The 16966-nt window shown below is 60.5% G+C and overlaps 8 protein-coding genes across 8 annotated transcripts; 4 read left to right on the top strand and 4 right to left on the bottom strand.

Moving 5' to 3' along the window:
* Positions 1-407: 407 nt before the first annotated feature.
* Positions 408-2163, bottom strand: COLE_01308 (uncharacterized protein; the record flags this gene model as incomplete). Its single annotated transcript, XM_018425058.1, has 5 exons — positions 408-734; positions 773-1075; positions 1111-1321; positions 1364-2098; positions 2135-2163. The coding sequence occupies 5 exons, from the start codon at positions 2161-2163 to the stop codon at positions 408-410; spliced, it is 1605 nt and encodes a 534-aa protein (XP_018283009.1).
* Positions 2164-3835: 1672 nt separating this feature from the next.
* On the bottom strand, positions 3836-5170 carry COLE_01307 (uncharacterized protein; the record flags this gene model as incomplete). Its single annotated transcript, XM_065626141.1, has 4 exons — positions 3836-4456; positions 4493-4670; positions 4738-5078; positions 5111-5170. 4 exons carry the CDS (start codon positions 5168-5170, stop codon positions 3836-3838), a joined length of 1200 nt encoding a protein of 399 aa, XP_065482635.1.
* A 549-nt stretch (positions 5171-5719) lies between these two features.
* COLE_01306 (uncharacterized protein) lies at positions 5720-6886 on the bottom strand (the record flags this gene model as incomplete). The annotated part of the gene is made up of 3 exons (XM_018421683.2): positions 5720-6269; positions 6534-6627; positions 6679-6886. The coding sequence occupies 3 exons, from the start codon at positions 6884-6886 to the stop codon at positions 5720-5722; spliced, it is 852 nt and encodes a 283-aa protein (XP_018283011.1).
* Positions 6887-7488: 602 nt separating this feature from the next.
* On the top strand, positions 7489-8960 carry COLE_01305 (uncharacterized protein; the record flags this gene model as incomplete). Its single annotated transcript, XM_018421684.2, has 2 exons — positions 7489-7851; positions 8031-8960. The coding sequence occupies 2 exons, from the start codon at positions 7489-7491 to the stop codon at positions 8958-8960; spliced, it is 1293 nt and encodes a 430-aa protein (XP_018283012.1).
* A 434-nt stretch (positions 8961-9394) lies between these two features.
* COLE_01304 (uncharacterized protein) lies at positions 9395-11483 on the top strand (the record flags this gene model as incomplete). Its single annotated transcript, XM_018420616.2, has 2 exons — positions 9395-9715; positions 9879-11483. The coding sequence occupies 2 exons, from the start codon at positions 9395-9397 to the stop codon at positions 11481-11483; spliced, it is 1926 nt and encodes a 641-aa protein (XP_018283013.1).
* A 513-nt stretch (positions 11484-11996) lies between these two features.
* Positions 11997-12497, top strand: COLE_01303 (uncharacterized protein; the record flags this gene model as incomplete). The annotated part of the gene is made up of 2 exons (XM_018421685.2): positions 11997-12174; positions 12214-12497. The coding sequence occupies 2 exons, from the start codon at positions 11997-11999 to the stop codon at positions 12495-12497; spliced, it is 462 nt and encodes a 153-aa protein (XP_018283014.2).
* Positions 12498-13436: 939 nt separating this feature from the next.
* COLE_01302 (uncharacterized protein) lies at positions 13437-14163 on the top strand (the record flags this gene model as incomplete). The annotated part of the gene is made up of 5 exons (XM_018421686.2): positions 13437-13689; positions 13729-13758; positions 13790-13864; positions 13903-13981; positions 14013-14163. 5 exons carry the CDS (start codon positions 13437-13439, stop codon positions 14161-14163), a joined length of 588 nt encoding a protein of 195 aa, XP_018283015.1.
* A 444-nt stretch (positions 14164-14607) lies between these two features.
* COLE_01301 (uncharacterized protein) lies at positions 14608-16521 on the bottom strand (the record flags this gene model as incomplete). The annotated part of the gene is made up of 5 exons (XM_065626140.1): positions 14608-15218; positions 15337-15637; positions 15903-16158; positions 16270-16315; positions 16365-16521. The coding sequence occupies 5 exons, from the start codon at positions 16519-16521 to the stop codon at positions 14608-14610; spliced, it is 1371 nt and encodes a 456-aa protein (XP_065482634.1).
* Positions 16522-16966: the final 445 nt, after the last annotated feature.

Genomic DNA, 16966 nt, shown 5'->3' with positions numbered 1-16966 from the left:
GGATCGATCAAGGTGACGAGTGGATGCTGAATGATAGCGACGGGGAGACAGTGGTGCGCGGGTGCGGGGTGAGCAAGCGATTGGGACCAACAACTGGATGGCCGGGTGGTCATCCTCACCACCAGTGAATCCGGGCATCACCACCCAGGGTTAGACGCGAAACGCCGAGTGTGGCACATGTCTGCCGCCCTCAGTCAATGTCACCCCGTGATGTGCTTCGCGCGCGCAGCTTGAGAGCACGCCTCAACGGCCTCAACGCCTTGCTTGCAAAGAACCATGCAGGTGGCATGTCCGGAATACACAAACACCCATAATATTCTATAAGCTATATGACAACGAGAAAAGCCATCTTCGCTTGCCTCACCCTACTCCCGTTTCCTCCTCCCCTCAGGCTCTTACCCCACATCCTACTCAATCTTGGTACTGAACGCGCGGCGAGCAGTGCCTATCTGCCCCGAGAACGCATTTCCGCCAACACCCATGCGCAAGCGATTCGAGGACAAGGGGCCGGAGGTCAGGCGAGGCGAAGGCGGGGCCAGAGGTGAGTGCGGGGAAGGCGGCCAGGCAGGAAGCGTAATGTGCGAGCCGACGGGTGAAGCGCTAGTGAGAGGCGACAACACGCGCGAGGCGTTTGAGCCACTCGACGGCAAGCCAACAGTTGAAGCGGCACGCTTATAGGAACCCGCGCGAATGTACTTGGCCGGATTGGCTGGCAGGACCGCATCCGGGTGCACCTGCGATCAGACGACTGTTCATCTTGAACATCCCTCACCTGGAAATCGAGCGACATCGTTTGCTGGTCCTGCGGGTCAAAGCCGATCACCTCCAGAATGCGGTTTCCAATAGCATTGACGGCGTCAACGTCGTCCTTGATGCGAGTCCAGACCTGAATGCGGTCCGCGCGTGGGCGGGACGATACCACGATGCCAGTAACGTTGTTCTCAGGATCGAGCTGTTCACCAACCAGTGCGAGAACGAGGCTGGACCACACCATGTCGATAGTGAGTTCTTTGTTGTTGGCCTTGATGAACAGCGACCACTTGCCACCGTGCGAGTTCGCTGGATCCTCATAGGACTGACATTAGGCTGAGCGTGACATGTACAGCTTACTGGGCGAATGTTTTTCTTGAACATGTGGTAGTTGCCGCAATTAGTTAGCTTACTGGGCTGACGAATGTTGTTCATCAGGCGCCAGAAGCTCTGAATGGTGTCAAACGAACCGACGGGCATCATGCTGGCCTCCCACTCGGTCATGCGCTGGCAGCGCTCCTCGAGCACGTCGGGTGGCGGCTTGTAAGTCCTAGAGTCGTACCAGATTGACCTGAGGTAAGCGGCGACGTCTGCTTGAGGTTGAGACACCTACCAAGAGTGCTCAAGTGGCAGGCCGTTGGCGATAGAGCGAGGCGATCCAGGCATTGGGGAGCTAGATGTGGATCCACTGCTTCCAGCGGCTTTGCTCGTAGATTCGCCTGGGGTCGAGCGCTGCACAACGATCGACGGAACATCTTCCTTGGAGCGAGGTGGAGTCTCCGGGAAACCGTGGCCCAGACTGGCTCGGGACTTGTGACGCAGCTCGGCGAGGGTTTTGGGCTTGAGCGACCCGGCTGCCTCTGCTTTAGTGGTCTGGGTCTCCGTGGGACTCTCGCATGCCACAATCTCCTTCATCAACAGCGATCCTCCGCGAGAAGGGGTGGGCGAATCCACGCTCTCGCCTATGGAGAGGGCGAGCGAGTTCGAGTTGACGCGCTTCGAGGGAGCATGGCTTGATTCCGAATTCTTGAGGGTGTCTGTTGAGGAGCGATTCGAGAGGGCCTTGGTATGAACCTCAGCCTTGTCTTCACTACCTTCCTTTCCAACCTTGGAGAGCTCGATGTTCTCATTCTCGTGAGTTTCGTGAGCACCCACACGGGCAATGGGTGAAGCCGTGGGTGCGAGGTTGGCGCGGGCAGCAGCACTTGCGGGGAGCTTGAGACGCGACTGTGCAGCAGGAAGGTTGGTCGAGGTGGTAATTTCGTTTAGGGCGACCGGCGTCGACGTGGTGAGGCGGTCGGAGATGTCCTTGAGGGAAGGAGGTCTGACACCGCGGCGCGATGCCATGCTACAGGTTAGGATGGTCTGATGGATAGATACGTACCGGTTGCTACTCTTCCTGATATCGCCCATTGTCCTTGGGGAGGACTGAAGATGACAAGGAGAATAGAAGGAATTGAGAGCAAGGGGGCGGACGAGAGTGTGGTGCTTTGTGTAGTGTTTTGAGGTCTGTGAATGGGGATGGAGGGGTTGTGGGTGATCAGCAATCGAACCGTGATCCGTGATCCGTGATCCGTGACAGTCACGCTCAACGTGATCCCGCTCGACCGCGCTACGATGCCGAGGCCAATTGTCACGTTGCGGACGAGGATGAGGGGAGTGGAGTGGAGTGGAGTGGTAGAGAGTGAATGAGTAAAGAGAAGAGAATGGATACGGCAGAGTGAGTTGTGTCGTTGGGAGCCAAGGAGAGAGAGAGAGAGAGGAAGGTGAGCAGCTGAGCAGGCAGACGATCAGAAGATGATTGTCCAGACTTCCCAAAGTGGAGGCGGGAATACACAAACGCATACAAGGGAGGGGAGGGAGACAGTGGTCTGTGCATAGTACAGTATGCAGGCTCCCCTTCTCTTCTCTTTCCCCTCTGCCTGTGATCCGAGCAATGCGCCATCACTGTGCAGGTGCTCGACCTCACTATGTATGTCTGCATGCCGTGATCCATCAGCAGCACCACCAAAGAGTCCTCAAACGGCTGCAAACGGCCAGGTCGTCGCGCGTCGCGTCGATGTTGATTCAACTAGATCACTAGAGTAGTAGTTGGATGTTAATGAATTACGGTCGTAAGCGAAGCAGCCTCTGACGTCACGTGTATCCATCTCTGTCACACTTTGGCGTTTTGCCACTCAACTCGTCCGCATCTCCTCCGCCTCCTCCATGTTCCTCCGACACCACGGCATTCACGCCATGCACGCCATGCACGCCATGCACGCCACCTCTTCCCATTCTGCCACTCGCTGTCACTTTCACATTACTTCTCCCACATTCTCCCGTCCATGCTGGGCAAACTGCGCAGTGCATCATCCATTCATTGTGCCTCGCTCCGGGATCGCTCGGCGTGATCGAGCTTGCGAGCGACGAAAGAGGAGAATCCTAATGGCTTCAGCATGTCACAGTTCACACAACCCCATCCACTGGCGGGCATCCGGCAAACATACACTCTCTGCAAACAAACAAGCAGAGTGCGTACTAAGACGCTGTTGACCGTGCTCTGCCACTCGTCTACATGCGCTGCTCCCGGATTTCATGTCGCCAGCTCAATGGAGCAATGTAAGGCAGGCGACCTGGCACAGAGGTCAGAGACGTGCACCCATCAGTTGCAACCATGTTATTCTGGCTTCCTTATGATCAAAACCCATTCGATTCGTGGGTGGCTCCATGGTCAAGACACAGCAGAGATAGGCTAGTGAACACCGCAACACACGCAATGGCCAGACTCACCTCACTGCGTCATGCGATCAAATTATATCGAAGGAGAGTCCCGCAGCTCAATGTCCCCTGCACTGCCACCTGATCAGATAAGATGGCAGCCGTTCCCATTCGGCCTGACGCCTTGCGCGGCCAGGAAATGGCCTGAGGATCGAGCGCTGTGCAACGGCAGCGAGCAAGGATGGGGCGGCGGGCGCGGCGCGAGTATGCGCCCATGCGCGGCCTCCCGCGTAGCGTATTAGCGCAGACGGTGGTACTGCAATAGCATCAAGTCAGGCTTTGCCGCGTCAGAAGCACTCTGCCATCCCAATAATACATGCCTAGATTACACTACAAAGATGCCGGCGGCACCCATGCCCGAGCCGATGCACATGGAGGTGACGAGGACCTGCTTGCCCTTTGCCTCGCCCTCCTTCTGGCGGCGGCGGAGCTCGGACACGCCCGTGACGACCTGGCGGACGCCGGTGGCGCCGAGGGGGTGGCCGAGGGCAATGCCGCCGCCGTTGGGGTTGACCTTTGCGATGTCGAGGCCGAGCTTTTCGACGCAGTACGCGTACATGCTCCCGAAGGCCTCGTTGATCTCGAAGAGGTCGACGTCGCCGACCTCGATGCCGGCGCGCTTGAGCACGGCCGGGATGGCCTCGACGGGCCCGATGCCCATGACGCGTGGGCTGACGCCCACGACGGACGTGCCCTTGTGCGTCGCGAGGACGGGGAGGCCGAGCTCGTCAGCCTTGGAGCGGCGCATGAGGACGGCCATCGCCGCGCCGTCCGTCACCTGCGACGAGTTCGGGCCCGTCGACCGCTCGTCGCCCATGCCCTTGAACGCCGGCTTGGCCTTGACCATCTTGTCCATCGTCAGGCCGTGGCGGATCCCGTCGTCCTTGTCGACCGTGAGCGGCGTGCGCTCGCCGTCCGGCTTCTCGGGGTCAGCGAGGACCGTCGTCTCGATCGGGAGGATCTCGGCGTCGAACCGCCCAGCCTTCTGCGCCGCCTCGGCACGGTTGTGGCTCAGAAGCCCATACTCGTCCTGCTTGGCGCGCGAGATGTCGTAGTCTAGTGCGAGCATCTCCGATGTCCAGCCCATGGGCTTGGCACAGTCGATCGACGACGCGTTGTCGAGGATAGCCGCCTCCTTGAACACGGGCGTGGGGCGGGGGCTGGGGTGAGCATGTGATTGATAATCCTCCAGCGCACCGTCCCCGGTCGCCAGCGCTTGTCACTCACTTGCTCGACATTGACTCGTAGCCGACAGCGACACCAATGTCGATGTCGCCGGCGCGGATCGAGTCCGAAACGTGGCGGAGGGCCATAAGGCCCGAGCCGCAGAGGCGGTTGACGGCCTCGGCGGGCGTGCTCTCCGGGAAGCCGGCGGCGAGCGACGCCGCGCGCACCTCGTAGCACGGCGACGGCGCGTGGCACGTGCCCGCCACAATGTCCTGCACCATCTCGGGCTTGACCCCGCTCTCGGCCATGCCGGCCTTGAGCATCTTGTACAGCAGCCCGTCGGCCGACGTGTCGCGGAACCCGCCCTTCTTGCCGCGCGTGAGCGGCGTGCGCCGCGCATACTGCTGTCAGCGTGGACATGCCGCCCACCCACCGTGATGACGACGTCGTCGGGCGACTCCTTGAAGAGCGCGTCGCGCGCAGCGGACGCCATGCCGCGGCGCTGCACGAAGCGCAGAGAACGGAGGGGGAGGGCCGAGCGCATCATTTTGGATAGAGTGCAGTTGAGAGACGGCTGACGTCGTGACTCTGTATATACATACGGCCGGACATGTGCGGTGACTCGCGGCACCGGACGGCGGTGGCGGCCCCGGTCGGGTGTTCCGACCCTCAACCGCCTACCACGGTACTTCGGACTGCCGTATCGGTCTTGGGCGGGGCCTGAGAGAGTGGGGACACTCCTGCGATCGACAGCAGCAATGGGAATGCTTATGCATGATCATTGCGGGCGGGGGACGCTTCGAAAGCTTCGAGGTCGTTCAAGGTCTTTGCTGATAAAGCTTCAGTGATCGCTGGTGAGTCGCGCCAGCTGCTGATAAACCGGTTTTTAGATTTCCGGACCCGCGGAGGCACACCCCGATCATCTCCGCTTCCTTCGCTTCCCATTACGCACGAACACGCGAACACAGCAGAAGCATACTTATCTGCGGATACACTACAGACGGCGCCCTGGCGCACCGCCTACTAATACAGACGAGCCTATCTAGATCTGGGTGGGGTGGTTGAAGCGGAGCGTGTTCTCGCCGTACTTGGCGTCGACCTCGTCCTGCACCTTCTCGATGCTCTTGAAGTACTTGACGGTCTTGACGCGAAGCTCGGCGGTGGCGTCCTCGTCGCACACGACAAGTGCCCAAGGGTGCATCTGCAGCGCGGATGCCGTCACCATGTGGTTGACGCCGCCCTCGATCATCTGCGCGATGGCGAGCGACTTGTTCTGCCCCGTCGCCAGGAGGACAACCTCACACGCGTCCATGACGGTCTGAACGCCGACTGTCAGCGCCATGCGCGGCACGAGGTCGAGGTTGTTGTCGAAGAAGCGCGCGTTGGCGATGATCGTGTCGTACGCCAGCGTCTTGATGCGCGTGCGCGACTTCAGCGACGACCCCGGCTCGTTGAACGCCACGTGCCCATCCGCACCAATGCCGCCGAGGAAGAGGTCGATGCCGCCCACCGACTTGATCTTGGCCTCGTACGCCTCACACTCTGCGTGCAGGTCCTTGGCGTTGCCATCGAGGATGTTGGTGTTCTTGGGGCTACGTGTAAGCGTCGCTCAAGAAGAAAGAGCCACTACTGCACGATGCGGACTGCTGTCTCAGGCACAGGCAGAGATAACGAGGGACGCGCGGTGGCAACGAAGCCAGTCAGTCAGGCTCCCGTCCGTCTCCAGTCGGAGCCGTGTGATGCGCTGGCGTCCGTCGGTTTATAGCCATCGCCCTCGGTGCGCTGCCACCGCCATAGTCGCGTCACCGTCACCTGCTGCGCACAAGCCGTGCCTGCACTCCACCACCAACACTCACTCAATGTCAACCAACGAGAACAGGTTCTTGAACATGAAGGTGTGATACGACTCGGGGTGGTCGCGGGGAATACCGACATACTCGTCCATGTTGACTGCCGTCAGCCGCCCGCCACTGTTCCTACACATCACACCAGGTAACTCACAGGTGATGACATCCTTGAAAGAAACCTTGCGGTCGTTGTACAGCTCAACAAGACGCTTGTACACAGGAAGGGGCGTCCCGCCAGTCGGGAGGCCGAGCACAAAGTTGGCGTGACCCTCCTTGGGAGTAAACGCGTTGATGCGCTTGGCGATGTAGTCGGCGATGTAGGCGCCAGCCTGCTCCTTGGTGTCGCGAATAGTCAGACGCATGTTTGTGTTTCAAATCGGTGAGATGGGGAGCTGGGCGAAGTCGAGCAAAGTTCTTAAGAGAAGCGTGTCCAGCTAGCAACGTGCGCCGGCGTCACCCAGTGCAGTCAGAGCGGCGATGGTAAAGTCGGCTTCATGCCCGGGCTGAAGGGGGTGAGATGGATGAATGCGGGGCCTAGGCGCAAACAATTTCCGGCGCTTTCGCCGTAGCCACCCAGCATGCCCGTATGCTCAGGTATGCCGGCGGCACCAGCGCTCCTCATGCTGTCGGCCAAGTCGCCGAGTTCTGTCATACCGTTTACAGGTCCCAAGTCGCGGCCTCAGATCTTGGCCCTTCAGCACATTCAGCATTCATCGTCTGGCCAGCCAGACAGCGGGACAGGCGGCACCCCGGAGGAGTCGAAATTGAATCCCCCGGACAGCTGCCGCTGGATCGTGGTGAACGTGGGGCGCGGCCCTCGGCGGCCTCGGCGCATTCGGCGAGAGATAACACAACCGTGGCCCAGGTGCCCCGCGTCGTCCGCACGTTCCAACTTTGTGCAAGGCTGCTCCGCAAAGAAAAAGGCCAGGTGACGCGGCTCTAACCTCCATCCCCCTCATCAACCATGTCCGACATTGTGCGCTTCACCAACGGCTTCCTCGCCCTGCCAGACGGCAGCGCCGTCAAGGGCGACTTGTACGTCAACACGACGACTGGCGTCATCATTGCGGGACAAGAGAGCTTCTTCTCGACTGGCCAGCGGCCATCGCGCGTTGTCGACCTCGACGGAGGTATCCTCGCCCCGGGCCTCATCGATGTGCAGATTAACGGCGCCTACGGCGTCGACTTCTCTGACCTCGACCTCAGCCCCGGCGGCGACGACAAGTATCTCGCTGGGCTGGACCGCGTGGCGGAGCGCATCGTTGAGACTGGCACGACCTCGCTGGTGCCAACCATCATTACCCAGAAGGAAGAGCTTTACGCCAAGGTGAGTGGCAAGAGGAGAGTTGTGGTAGTGTCAAAGGACGGGACGCAGTGGTAAAACGCTCCGAGAAGCCTTGTCTTATCGATGGTGGCGGCCCCCAATCGTCACTTCACAGCATAGATCGAATATTGCTTTCCTCCATCACCAAGTCCCCATCTCCAGTGCACCTATGTTGACACCAGCTTCTTCGCCTGCTCGCGCCCCGGTCGAGTAAGGACTCAGCCCACATCCTCGGTTACCATGCTGAGGGCCCATTCCTCCACCCCGACCGCAAGGGCATGCACACCACTGAGCTACTTCTCACCGCGAACACCGAAAACCCTATCGACGTCTTTGACACGGTTTACGGCAAGGACGGGCTTGACCAGGACGGCGTTAAGATGATCACGGCTGCGCCTGACGTTGAGGGTGTGATGGAGTGCGTCGAGCCGCTCACCAAGCGCGGCGTGACTTTCTGCATCGGGCACTCGGACGCCAACCTTGAACAAGGCCAGATGGCGGTCGCGCGTGGCGCCAACATGATCACGCACCTGTTCAACGCGATGCCTCCCGTGCACCACCGCGACCCCGGTGTCGTTGGCCTCCTCGGCGAAACAGGGGAGCGCCCATACTTCGGTATCATCGTCGACGGCCTCCACATCCACCCCAACACGGTGCGGATAGCCTACGGCGCCGCCTCGGACCGCTGCATCCTCGTGACCGATGCTCAGTGGATCCTCGACCCCTCTCTCCCCGACGGCGTGCACCACTGGCGCGGCGGCTTCAGCTTCCACAAGGAGGGCTTGCGCGTCGTGCTCGATGGCACGAACACGCTCGCCGGCTCCGCCATCCCTTTCTACCAGTGTGTCGCCAACCTCTCGCAGTGGGCCGGCATCACACTGCCCCAGGCGCTCGTGTGCGCAACATACCACCCGGCGCAGATGCTCGGGGGCCGCATCGCGGAGAAGAAGGGCCGCCTCGACATCGGTTGCGACGCCGACCTCGTCGTCTTCGGCTGGGACGGATCGCTCCGCTCCACCTGGGTCATGGGCAAAGAGGTGTATCGCAACCCCGAGATTGCGGGTGGCAATGTCCTGCGGCCGCGCAACCAGGTCAACGGCAAGGCCCACTAGGCCCCTGAGGGAGACTAACCGACCGGACCGGGTATTTGGCCGAGAGCGCATCCTCCAATTCCTTCATAGAGATTAGGCCGCCGCGGCCACCGCGGCGGCATTTGGGCACATCGTGATGGATCCGCATTGTTGTTCTGTACCATGCGCAGTGGCGTTAGGACACGCGCCGAGTCTCTAACGAACCGCGTCGACGAACACGGCGCGATACGAGGCCAGTGCCCGGAAAATGTACGGAAACTCGGGCGGCGCGCCCACGTCGGACAAGGCACGCCGACTGCCGAGACATGTCGCCGATCGGGTCATCCGACACCCAACATTGCGGATACCTAGCCGCGGGGCGGATCAACTCCACAGGCAGGTGCTTCACGACAGTTCATATTCCAGGTAGTGCAGATGTACAGTAAACTTCTCTCGACGTTGCACACTCTCTGACCATGTTCAGCTCAGACCTCATCACTCTCAACGCTGAGCGCAAGATCCACGTCGCCCACTCGGCGCCGGCGTCGCCTGCGACCAAGACGCCAGTCGTCGCAATCCACGGCCTCGGCGGCTCGTCCCAGTTCTGGCTGAAGGCGCTCGAGGCCTCGGGCCTCACCCAGGACCGAGATGTGTACGCGTACGACATGGACGGGCACGGCAAGAGCCCACGTTCGGGCCGCGAGCCCAATATTCAGAACTACGTCGACGACATCCGCGAGTTCCTCGACAAGCTGAACCTCAAGCGGGTGGTTCTGATCGGGCACTCAATGAACGGCGTGAGTGAGCAGGGAGTGGAGAGGTGCGGGGCGAGGTGGGGAAGAAGTGGGCTCGACGCCACCGGTTGTAGCCGGGCCGTTTGCGGCGGCTTGATGTCATGGCGGCCACCCTCTGCGCTGGTCCCAGCAGCCTCTCCAAGCTCTAAGCAACGGCTAACAGCAGATTATCACCTCGCTATTCTCCGAACAGAATGCCGACCGCGTCGAGCAGCTCATCTTGCTCAACCCCGTGCGCAACCTCACACCAGAGGCGCAGAAGATCATGATCGCGCGCGCCGAGACCGCCGAGACCAAGGGCCTCAAGGAGATCGCGGACGCTGTCGCAGCGACTGCCGTCGCAAAGGCCGTTGCTGCCTCCGACCCTTCTGCCTGCGCTCTCATCCGCGACCTCGTTGCATCGACCGACAAGTCGGGGTACGCCGCTGCCTGTCTCGCCCTTTCTACGGCACCCGTGATTGATGGCTCCAAGCTCCCCGTTCCCCTCCACCTTATTGCCGGCGCCGAGGACTACCTCGTCAAGCCAGAAGCCGCGCGAGCGTGGGCGGGCGAGGTCCCCAACGGAAAAGGTAGCGCCATCGTGCTCGAGAACGTCGGGCACTGGGGTGCGATCGAGGCGCCGGCCAGGGTTGGGCGCTGCATTGCCATGGCGCTCGCGCCGACGTCGTACGACATCCTCATGGGCACGTTCCGCTCCCCTTACCTCTATACGCTTACGTTCGACATGATCTCGCGCAAGCTGCAGGTGCGGCACGTGAACGAGGCGTCGGGCGGACACAACTGGCTCGACGTTTCCCCCGACGGCAAGACGCTGTACGCAACGGTGTGGGGTGAGCCGCCCAAGCTTACCAGCTACGACATCGTGCGTGACGGCGAGTACGCGACGACCAAGCTCTCGCGCAACGTACCCTCGGAGTACATGTCGGGGTATGTGTGCAGCAACGACAAGGCGATGTACTCGGCGTGTGGGCCGCAGGTGGACACGTTCCTCGTCGACGAGAAGGGCACGCTCCGCGACCAGCCGGCGGTACAGAGCTTCAGCCTGCTCCAAGGGCAGGAGAAGAACAAGGCGAACGGAACGCTCGACTTTGGCGGCCTGCGGCACGGCGGGCACTCGGCGGACCTTTCGCCGGACGGTACGAAAATGTACGTCGCCGACATTGGGCGGAACTGCGTTTGGATCTACCACGTCAACAAGAAGACGGGGCTGCTTACCGAGGCGTCGAAGAACGTCGCGACGCGTCCGCATGACGGACCCCGCCACGCGTGGCCCCACCCCAATGGCCATATCGTCTACTCGCTCCAGGAGCACTCATCATACGTCGACGCGTTCCGCCTCACGGACGACGCCACGCTGGAGTTCATCGAGGGCGGCTGCATCATCCCCGACCCCAAGGACTGCGACAAGTTCTGGGCCGACGAGGTTCGTCTCTCGCCCCTCGCCGACGTCTTGTTCGGCTCGACCCGCGGCCTTAAGGAGGGCACCCGCGGTTTTGTCACTGCTTGGAACCTCCGCCCAGACGGCACGTTCGTGACCACCGAGCCCACGTACCGCTTTGAGACCAAGACGTCAGGCGGGTGGGCCAACGCCATCGCCGTTTGTCCCAACCAGGGGCGGAATGGCGAGGTTTTCATGACCCTCACAGACTCAGAAGTAGGCTTCGTTCAGATTCTCATGTACACGAGCGACAAGGGCTTCGAGATCGTCGACGAGGTCAAGATCAGCACCGAGAAGGAGCACATCATGCCCGCCACCACTGTCTGGTTGTAGATTAGGTACATCATGCACATAACATTAGCATTGGGCCAGCGATGTTGAAAAGCCAGAGTCGTTGAGCTCTACGCACATGATATTGACACAGAGTGCGGAAAAGTGAACTGCTGGAAATCTCGACGGAACAACCGCGGTACCCCGCGGCGCCCCAGATACCGCTTTATCGCCGATCCCGATCCGATCGGGAGGACCCGATGCCGTGTCGCGCTCGACGCCGAATGCCTCAATCACGCCGCAACCTCCGTCGACCACTACCCATCAGGGATGGCGAGGCCGCCTTCCAGTGCACGGGACGAGTCACGGCGCGAGGATATACACCCCGCCAACAATGACGGTACACCCGAGCTGCCGAATTCCGCGTGATTGCCGGCATTCGGCCCTGGCGACGGATGCTGATGATGGCATGGGAGCTTGAAGGTGGGCGGGGCCGGCGTTCCCGCATCGCCGCAACATTACTCCAAACGCATGCTCGCTGGCGCCGTCCGTCTTCTCCATCGCTCAGCACGCACCATGACTAACCACAACGTCTCCAACATCAACGGCGACATCTCGCCGAAGATCTCGTCGCTTGTCCAGCGCCTGTATTCGGCGAGCGACGTCGGCCCCGCCGGTCACCAGCACTACGTCGACCTGTACGCGCCGGACGCGACGCTGGTCATGGGCCCCGCGACCTTCCACGGCCACGACGGTGAGTCCACCCCGGACGAGCTGGCAGAGCTGATGACAGGCATCCTCGGCTGGCGCCAGAAGGGCTGGGAGGCTGTTGCGGGCCGCACGCACATCTGCCAGGGAGTGTTCGCGGGCAAGAACCCCAATGAGGTCATGATGCACGGAACGGTCGCGTACGACATGAAGGACGGGACGCGCAAGGAGGGCATCGAGTGGGCCGCGCGCCTGCTCACGGACGGCGGTGACGAGCCCAAGATCAAGTTCTACCAGGTGTTCATTGTGAGTGGGGCGAAGTGGGATGTGGGCCGCTGGCGATGGCTAAGCGAGGCGGCAGTAGGCTGATGGACAGACCCAGAAGTAGGCAGAGAAAGAACATGCAGTCATGACCCAACCTTGCCAAGACTCGCGCTTACCATGCATAGCAGATGCTGATCTCTACTTACTACAGACTGATTTCGGCTAACTAATGGGCGTTACAAAGTGATCCAGACTTATGGCAATCGGCGGCTAAACAGTAATACAGTGACGCTTGCTGTGCCACGGTGACGAGATGTCTCAAGCTTCCACGGATCCGGGCGAACCGAGATAGCGTGGTCCGCAGTGAGGGCTGTACACTTTCTCGTCATAGCTGGCATGCTAATCCTGCATCGGTATTCGCTTCCGCAACGGCGAGGTATGGTCGGCCAAATGCACGTCGTAAGTTCCACCTCGCCGACTCCGCTCCGTCCCAATACACCGCGGGAAATCGCCGAGCCGGCATGGCCTCGGTCGATTGCTCTTACGCAAGGCCGTTTGCTTGGCGCGTGCGAGTAGGCACCGAGCACACGCCTTGTCTGATACTAACACATATATGCTGTGCGACGGCATCCGAGACCCTCTCGGCGTTGGACGACAGCCGAGTCACCTCTCACGCCGCACAGAGAGCCGCAACTGGGAATGCGGAATGCGGAACTGAAGCACACGCCGAAATACTGCTCCATCGGTAGCGCGCACTGCCATGACACTATTTTCGGGGCTTGGAAGGAATGTCTTGAGGGTATCTTGGTGCGTCACCTTCAGGACGGTCACCAGACCGAGCCGTACGTGCTGCCACAACGGCATGTGTCGGTCGAGCCTTGTGGCGCTGGCGCTGTCTTTTGCTGCGACCTGACTCATCGGCACCGACCTTGGCGAGCGTGCGCAGGCCCGTAGAGAGCTTGCATGGAGGTGGTAGCATTTATGAAGCTCAACTTTCTCGTTCTCATGGGGCAGCAAGTCCATCGGCTCACCATACACGAAGGTATGCTGGCGATCTTCCTGCTTCTTAACGCGGTCGCGGCCACACCCATCCCCGACGCCGGACACGCCCTTCTCAGGGGCACGTTCGGCGACGCCACGCAGTGTCTGGCTGTCAAGGGCGGTCTTCTGCGCAACGGCTCGCCTGTAGTCATCACCGACTGCAAGGACGTGCCCACCCAATCATGGGTGGTCGCTCATGGCATGTCGGGCGTGGTTCGAGTCGCGGGGACTAGGTTTTGCCTCGACGCTGGTCAAGGTATGATGCCCAGTCTTCTACACATATTGATTAACGCAGACCCGAAGGATGGACACAAAGTTCACATCCGTGAGAGGCGCGTCGTCTGGACTAATCCCAGAAACGTGCAACCCGCACCTTCCGCAGCAGAACTGGCTCTGGACAGACGACTCCCGCCTTCAGCTTGTTGATCTTGGTGAGCCCATAACCTTCCAATCTCAATGCTGATATCAGGTTTGTGCCTCGACAACACGGACGGAAAGGATATGAACGGCAACCAGGTGCAAGTGTGGCGCTGCGTCCATGGCAATACGTGGGTTTTACAAAGGACGACCTGATTGTAGAAACCAGATATGGGGGCCGCCAGGCCATGGAGCGTGTGGGGCGTTCCCGTGCCACAAGAACCCCGGTGGCTCTCGCCCGAGCCACAAGCCTCGCCCAAGTCATTTGCCAGGCTCTCGTTCAATCCAACAAATTCACGTCAAAGACTTCTGAGAACATTGCTATAGGACATTCAGCCGAGGACAGTGTGTGGCGATGACCTTCTTCTCCTTCTCCTCTTCCCCCCTTTCCCCCTCCTCTCCCGTCCCCTCTTATCTCCCCTCACCTCTCTCTTCGTCTCTCCGAGTAGGCTAGCTGACAACGCGAATATGAATCGAGCTTCTAAACAATATACGAAGGCTGCCTTGCGTGTTGATGCTCCCGTACATTTTCTTACTATTACTATCGTTTTCCAATCCCTGATAATTGGGAGTCTACATAGAGCAAGACTAGGGGAGCTTGCCTGTGCGTGATTGTTTCAGCTGCTTCCTCAATGATCGTCTGGATGATGGGAGGCCTCCTGACATAAGCAGCACCGAATTCGCTGCAAAGTCCAACAATTACATCAACATGTAATCCTGTCTAGATCCACAACCCATTGCCCTTTTGAACAGCACCCTACTCCAGACCCAGCTCCCGGCGCTTGTCGTGGATAGCCTCCGCGAGGCGCCGGAAGCCTTCGGGCGCCTCCGTCTCGAGGTCGATGACCGAGAACGAGACACGGACGTGCGGCGACGGCCTGCCTGAGGGGTAGAAGGCCTGGCCAGGGACAGCGAGGACGCCCTTGGCGAACGCCTCATTGCGGATGAGCTTGTAGCTGTCCGTGATACCGGCCGGCGACATGTCGATCCACAGGAACATGCCCGCGACAGGCGAGACCCACTTGGCCAAGCCGTCGAGGTGCTTCCTGGCGGCAGCCTCAAAGATGTCGCGGCGCTCCGCGTAGAAGTCGGCGACGCAGTGCGCGTGGCTCAGGAAACCCTCGATGCCCCACGCCTCAAGCAGCTTGAAGGCGACCGCCTGAGAGAGCGCCGACGTGTGCAGGTTCGCGCCCGCCGTGTTGACATCGATGCCGTGCAGGATGTCCTTGGGACCCGTGGCGAAGCCAAGGCGGATACCGGCCGAGAGGAGCTTGGAGAACGAGTCAAAACGCAGCACGTGCCCGCCCTCGGGGAACACCTGCGTCTCGAGCTCAAAGTAGGACGGGATGAGGTTCTGAGTGAGGTAGTCTGCGGTCAGTGCGGGTGACATGTGGTTACGAACAGTAAGGGTCATCTGCCATCAGCATTATTCTTGGGAAATGCGAGCCTCTGCAGAGAGACTCGCATCGCGCTGAGCGCTACTCACCCTCCATCATGAGCAGGTCGTACTTCTTCATGACAGCAAGCACGTCGAGCTTGCGCTGCTTGCTGGCCGAGCAACCCGAGGGGTTGCAACCGACGGGGGTGGAGTAGATAACGCGGGGGCGCTTCTGGTCGGCGGGCCAGTTGGCGAGGATTTCCTCCAGACGTGTGGCCGAGAGGCCCTCGTCATCGACATCAACCTCGACCATCTTCGCCTGAAGGAGGCGGAGGGTGGGGAGAACACCCGAGTAAACGGGTGTCTCCATGAGGATGGGGTCGCCGGGGTTGAGCACGGCGTGGAATGCCTTGGGTCAGCGACTGAAGTGTGAGGATGACATGGAGACAACATGTGCGGGCAACGACGACTGGCAGGGCGCTGGTGATCTGCAGACTGGGCCTGATCTTCGCCTCTGGAACTTTCACGGATCGTCGGATCGTCGGATCGGTGCGCCCCCCGAAACTTTGCAGGCAGCCACCTGTCACCGTCACTTGAAGGGACGCGAGTCACCAAGGCTCGTCACCTTGTCCGCGGGCCGCTAGGTGTCCGCTGCCGACCGTGAATGCACTCACCTTGCTCATGAGATCCTGCGAGCCCGAACCCATTGAGACAGCCCAGTTTCCCGGCGCACGCCCGTGCACGTGCGTCTGAAGGTCACTGAGCCACTTGCGGATCTGAGGCAGACCCGCCGAAGGGCCGTACTGCATCGCGGCGTCGAGAAGCTCGCCGTCAAGCTCAACGTCACGCTTCTCACCGCCGCCGAGAGGCGGCTTCATGTGCAGCGTGATGCTGTCGAAGGGGAATGTGGTGGGGTTAGGGCGGCCGGCGCTGGGGTCAGTTACTAGCAAGTGATAGGCCGGGGATGGCAGAGCGGTCGAGAAGTCTTAGAGACGCTTACAGCTGCATGTTAGCTGCGGTTGTTCCTAGCGGGAGTTGCTCACGAAGGTGATGATGCCGGGACCCTCAAGCGGCATAAGACCGCGGACTGGCGTTAGTGACGGCTCACCTACTCCCTATCTTCCGCTGTCACTCACTGCCATCGATCTCGGTGCTCGCGGCACGGTCTGAGAGAAAATCATTGCGCTGGCCGTTGACCACAGCTCCGTTGGGCTTGGGAGTGCCGTTCATAGCGCCGAGCTTGGGGCTCTGCACGAAGGGGGACGAGACCGCCGAGTCTTCCGAAGGCGACATTGTGTGTTGTTTGAGTAACAAAGTAATCGAGAAATGTGCGGGATGACGCGAGTCAACTTCAAGAGAGGAGTCTCGGATAAGGTCGAATTCTGGACTTGCCCGCAGCCTCGGGTTTGCGCGATACCGAAGGGCACTGTAGCTCGGATCTCACCGCCGCGGGAGAGGTTCCCGGATCACTCGGAGTCCAGCCGCGCTTTGCCGCGCGAGGTATGCATCGAGAGCTGCAGTTCCCGCTTTCGACTCAAGTCTTGCGGACCATGCTTGGGACGATGGAAAGGTAACTGCAAGCCACCATTGACTCAGATCGCGGATCATGGCCACGCTTGTTCCGTTGCGTTGGAACGGGTGGGCATCAGCGCGATCGTGCTGCGCGCCCATCATGCGTGCATGCATGCAGATCAGTCAAGATCAATCCGTAACCATCACCCACGCCACGTGTGAACGC

This window comes from Cutaneotrichosporon oleaginosum, assembly GCF_008065305.1.
Source record: "Cutaneotrichosporon oleaginosum strain ATCC 20508 chromosome Unknown ATCC20508_contig01, whole genome shotgun sequence".
Taxonomy (NCBI): domain Eukaryota; kingdom Fungi; phylum Basidiomycota; class Tremellomycetes; order Trichosporonales; family Trichosporonaceae; genus Cutaneotrichosporon; species Cutaneotrichosporon oleaginosum.
The sequence above is the reverse complement of the archived record's forward strand: the minus strand, read 5'-3'. Positions and strand labels throughout refer to the sequence as shown.